The 5310-nt window shown below is 52.9% G+C and overlaps 1 protein-coding gene and 1 pseudogene across 1 annotated transcript; one reads left to right on the top strand and one right to left on the bottom strand.

Annotated features, from left to right (window-relative positions):
• Window positions 1-1714: 1714 nt before the first annotated feature.
• On the top strand, window positions 1715-2454 carry LOC125530033 (annotated as a pseudogene).
• Window positions 2455-3331: 877 nt separating this feature from the next.
• Window positions 3332-4559, bottom strand: LOC125530034 (phytosulfokines 2-like). The gene is made up of 2 exons (XM_048694437.1): window positions 4290-4559; window positions 3332-4171 (listed from the first exon to the last, which is right to left on the bottom strand). The coding sequence occupies exons 1-2, from the start codon at window positions 4402-4404 to the stop codon at window positions 3921-3923; spliced, it is 366 nt and encodes a 121-aa protein (XP_048550394.1). The 5' UTR covers window positions 4405-4559; the 3' UTR covers window positions 3332-3920.
• Window positions 4560-5310: the final 751 nt, after the last annotated feature.

Genomic DNA, 5310 nt, shown 5'->3' with positions numbered 1-5310 from the left:
ACGCCGGTTTTCCTAGGTTGAATGATGGTTTTGGCGGCGGCATACCGTCCCGGGTGGCCGAGCTCCAGGTGGTGAGGTGTCGATGGCGCGGCCACTTAGTTGAGGGGCGTGCTGGCTGGCGGTGGAGCACACCTGGCCCATGTCTGGGCCCTTTTGGGCCCCATCTGGGTCAGGGCGGGCCAGGCCCACGCTTGGCTGCGCCATCCGGCGGACGGAGGAGCGGCTCATACTAGGGGTGGCGGGGACCGCGTCGCTCCTACTACAGCGCGACGACGGATGCTTCACGAGCTCGATTTGGGCTCACCGGGCTAAGGGGGCTGGTTTTCTCCTGGTGCTGCGTCCGGTCGGTTACTGCCAACGATGGTGGAGGTTGTTCCCTCCCGCGAGCTGGTTTTTCTGCCGCTCCTCGTTCCCGACTGTTTCTTCTCGGTCCCGTCGGTCTTGCAATGTTTGCCACGGTGAGACGACAATGGTGATGGCGCGTATTGGTGGGCAGCGAGTTTGGTGGAGCGCGATGGATCATCCAGAACCGTGGCGGTTTGGCGGTCGGGAGAAATCCCTGCTGGTTTGGTCGATACCGACATGGTAACGCCCGTGGGTGCAGTCATTCCTTCCTAATGGGAGTCGGGTGTACCCCTTCCCCACACCCCTCCGCGTACCGGGGGAAACCCTAGGACCAGTCCGGCAGCAGCGTCACCGTCACCGTCATTGCATTTCTTTTTAAAGGTGTTGCTTGGTATGCGACGTTTCGGAGTGCTAGGAGAGTGGTGAGAATTCTCCGGAGGACGCAACGGTTGCGGGTCATCATCATATTCAAAAGAAAATCACAAATTTGCATGGAAGTTGACTTGCACAATAAGAATATGCGTATGTGTTTTTAAAATTTTGTTTTGAAGCACCACGTTGAGAAAAACAAAGACCAACTCGAGTAGTACTACATCTAATCTGTTCATTATCCGCAGCGACCAGCGAGTAGACAGGATCAGATGAAACATCAGATCACCAGAGCAGCACCTGTCTATACCTGGAGCACATAGCTTAGGCTTGGCGACCACCACCATGGCCGTGACTGGTACGTGCCCCCAGCATCCCATGTTTCATCTCCATCACTTTTGACCGTGGAGCCACGTCCCAAAGCCTTTCGCAGCTCCCACAGCATCTTTGCGACGGGAAAGAGACCTACTAATCAGCCAGCCAGCCGACCTCTAGTGTATGTGTGAATGAATCATTGCCGTCGCATGCATGTGGGTAGCATCTTTGCGTGTCTCCCTTTTCCTGATCAGCCCAGATTTTAAATCAAAGCCAACTGTAGCTGCGCGGTGTTGACTTTTGCTGGTACAAAGGTGTGGCCACCTCCATGAGCCATGGCCATCATTTGGAATCTTGCAGAGCAGATACGATGGATCGATGCCATGAGCTTGCTGTTTCAGAGGCCCTCCCTCTTGGACTCGGTGAGAAAACAAGAGGTAATAGCACCCCATGTAACCTAACTTGCACAGAATGTGATGCTTTAGTCCCAAATTTATAAAATTTGACTCCATTATACCCTAACTTGCACCTCATGTGATGATTTAGTTCCAGGCCAATCACAGGTCGACAATTGGCAGCTAGATGGCTGGATCAATCAACGCACACACTTTTGCACAAAACCCACTGATGTTTCCTTTTATCAACCCGCAGTATAGCACACTTGAATTAAATCTGTCGGAAGCTGATGGAGACGGCGAGGGAGATCTTCGACTTGATGACTGAAAGAAGCGTTCCGTCCTGGAACTCGATGATCATCGGTTACGGGCTGCACAAGCAGAGCGAGAAGGCGCTCGAGCTGTTCCTGGAGATGGAGAGGAGCGGGCCTAGGCCGAACGAGATGACCTTTGTCTGCGTCCTGAGTTCCTGCGCCTATGGCGGCCTGGTGCTCGAGGGCTGGTGGTGCTTCGACAGGATGGTCAGGCTCTACGGCATCGAGCCCAAGGCCGAGCACTCCGGGTGCATGATGGACCTCCTCGACCGTGCCAGGCTGCTCACAGGCTCGGAGAACCTCATCCAGAATTTACAAGGCAAGGCATCCCCCGCGTTGTGGGGTGCCATGGTCTCGGCCTCTCAGATGCATAATGGCTCCAAGCTCGGGAGTTTGTCGGGAAGAAGCTGATCGAGATGAAGCCGGCGGAGGTTGGCCCGTACGTGCTCCCCTCGAACATCTACGCGGCGGAAGGAAGGTGGGACGACGTGGAGAAAGTGAGGGAGGCGATGAAGGAGAACGGCGTTGAGAAGGACGTGAGGCTGAGCCTTGTAGGGGGATCAAGTGAACCAGAGACCCACCTTGGCACTGAAGATGGCGCGGTGGTGATGTCGATGCTGGGCGAGATGGGCGCGCACATGAAGAAGCCGCCGACTGAACCCCACGAGTCCAAGTGCAGGGAGGGAAGGGAGGCTACGAGGATCTGTTGTGCGTGACACACCAGCAATGCAGAGCATGTTGGAATATTACTACGCCTCGCCGTTGCTGATCACGGAGCATCAGGGTTCCTGCTGGTATGTGTGGTCCTCTGCTGTCGTGCCAGGGTCAGCATTGCAGCAGCAGCAAAGCAAGCCGAGGGGTAGCCTACTGCTGGCTGATGAGCAAGCGATGGAATAAGCCAGAGAACATGTTTTGAGGTGGATTAGTGGCAGTGGAGGTTCTTCTATTCTTCTATTCCATCTCTTGCCCATGGATGGACGATGGAGAAGGCTGCTCTTGCCCGGCTGGCTGCTCTGCTCCGCTTTGCTCAACTGATCTGGCCGGTGATTTGATGTGACAAGTGAAGACGATGACGATGATTGTGTCAGTCAGCTGACCATGGTGTCCGCATGATTCGGAGAGGCGAGAGCGATGGACAGACGGCGTCTGCTGCAGGTATTTGTTCCCTGCATTGCCTAATTTTTGGATGGCAAACCATGACAGATTTCATTCAGGTGTGCTATACTGCAGGTTGATAAAAGAAAACGGCAGGGGGTTTTGTGCAAAAGTGTGTGCGCTGACTGGTCCAGCCACCTGGCTGCCAATTGTCGAGCTGTGATTGGCATTGGCACGGGACTAAATCATCACATAAGGTGCAAGTTAGGGTATGATGGAGTCAAGTTTTGCAAGTTTGGAACTAAATTGTCACATTCTGTGCAAGTTAAGGTACCTCGGGTGCTATTACATCAGAAAACAAATCTGAAGGCTAGGACGGCATGGATTCACTGGGAGGCTTGAGACAGCGGTCGTCACGGTCTCACAGGAAGGGAAGACAGAGCAAGACGACAGACATACGGACAGGCAGACATGCAGCAGAAAACAAATCAAAGTGCGTATGCATCGCAGACACAAGTACTGCTACTCTTTTATAAACAACAGAAGTACGGATACGCGCTTGTTCACTCGTCCACAGCTTCACATCATGCCATGCCATGCCATGCCAATCAATCATCAACACTAATAAAGTACTAAGTAGTAGTCTACTAACCAATCCTAAACTAGTCATCAGGAACTAAAACAGCCTTGCGTTGCATGCTGCTGCTAGCAAGCAAGAGCTAGATCACCGTCAGCTTACCACCACATGGAAGTCCCAACAGCACTAGGAGCTACTGTATGTGGCAAGCCAGCAACAAGGAAAACAAACATACTTGAAGAAGGAGTACAGCACTACAGTAGTATACTAGTAGTATTAGACTATTAGCGAGCGAGGGATGGATGGATCGATGTACAAACGACGATGTGGCAGACCCACATACGCATAGATGGACGGGCCACGGCACGGTGGGTGTAGCCAAAACAGCAGCAGGTAGATCGATAAGATATGATTAAAATCACCATGATCGTCGTCAGATGATTCCTTGTGTCAACTTAATGCCCAGCATCGTCTACTCGACCTCGACGGAAGAGCTAGCCCATGCCACGCTCATGGCCTGCCCTTGTGCTGCGTGTAGATGTAGTCCAGGTGCGCGTCGTGGAGCAGCCTCCTCTGCATGCACTCCTCCCCCTCCTTCCCCTCCTCGCACGCCTCCTCCTCTGCCGTCGCATCGTCCACCGTCGCCTCAGACGGTGACACCGCCTCGCCGCCATTACCGGCCTTGCCACCTTCCTCCTTGAGCACCACTAGGCCGTCCGTTGCTGCAGCATCTTCCGCCTTGACTCTCACCACGCCGATGCCTGCAAACATACAGGCCCCGTAAGGTTAACGATCTAAGCAATCAGAGTGAGCAGACCGAGGAGTATGCAAGCATGTAATAACACGAGAAAGAAAAGGTATCGGTGGTGGTGGCGGTACCTTGGTGAGGAGCAGTGTTGGCGGGGAGGGGCCGAGCGGCCGCCACGCCGTAGGAGAAGCAGAGGAGGAGAAGCAGGACAAGAGCAGCGAGCGGCGGCGAGCAGCGTCTCGTCATTTTGATCTCGGCTTCCTGCTTAAACTACGCACACTGGGCTGGGCTGTCTGAGGAAGAGAAGAGAAGGGCAGAGTTGTGTGCAGCTAAGCTAGTGTGCTACTAGTAGTGGCTTCGGGAGCTGATGGCGAATGGTTGTGGCTGCTGGTGTTCGTGGGTGGCTAGAGGAGGTATTTATAATGCGGCAAGTGGTGTGATGGAGCTCGCAACTTGCAAGCAAACACAACAGTGACGAGCACAAGAGATACTAGAACACACACACACACACACGCACAGGTTGGCATTGACACGGCCAATATTTTAGGTTTTTTTACAAGATGGAACGGACAGGCACGCGCACACGCGTATAACACACGAGTTGATTAAGACCACCGGTTAATGAACCATGGGTGGCGGGCGCTAGCTTTGGATGGCAAAACAAACACCTAAATACTCATCCCAGTTGTAGCTAGCTAGCTAGCTAGCTAGGGTAACTGCCAATACCCTCTTTGTTGTTTCGGTGCCAAACAAACAAATGTATGCATACACGTTTGTTCAATGCGGAAGTGCGGAGGTGAGCTTCTTTCCCTCCCTTTGGTTGCTTACTCTGAAATGGAAAACTTCATTGGACCTTCCGTGATTTCTGGACTGATCTACGTGACGAGATGCACACTAGCACCCACTGGCGACTAGATATGGTGGTTTTCTGTTGGTTACCAACATTTTCGGCATTTTTCAACACTTATTTACTACAGTAGGAGTACTATATGCGAATATCGTTGTATGGTATGGTATGGGTCGGTGTGAACAGTACTAGGACTACTTGGACTGTTAGTGCTCGGCGCTCCCGCTTTTCTCTGCACCCGGAAAACACTGGAGCAGTGGACAAAGTAAACCCAGAGCTAAACTAAAGCGTTGCTCTTTTGGAAA

The sequence above is a fragment of the Triticum urartu genome, unplaced genomic scaffold, assembly GCF_003073215.2.
Source record: "Triticum urartu cultivar G1812 unplaced genomic scaffold, Tu2.1 TuUngrouped_contig_6019, whole genome shotgun sequence".
NCBI lineage: Eukaryota > Viridiplantae > Streptophyta > Magnoliopsida > Poales > Poaceae > Triticum > Triticum urartu.
Note: the sequence above shows the minus strand (reverse complement) of the source record. Positions and strands in the feature narration are given on the sequence as shown.

Excerpts from the sequence above, each read along its gene's own strand:
- LOC125530034 (XM_048694437.1), bottom strand. The coding sequence starts at position 4,404 with ATGACGAGACGCTGCTCGCCGCCGCTCGCTGCTCTTGTCCTGCTTCTC. Across the intron at positions 4,172-4,289 it reads CAACACTGCTCCTCACCAAG|GCATCGGCGTGGTGAGAGTC; the intron begins GTACCGCCACCA and ends GTATGTTTGCAG.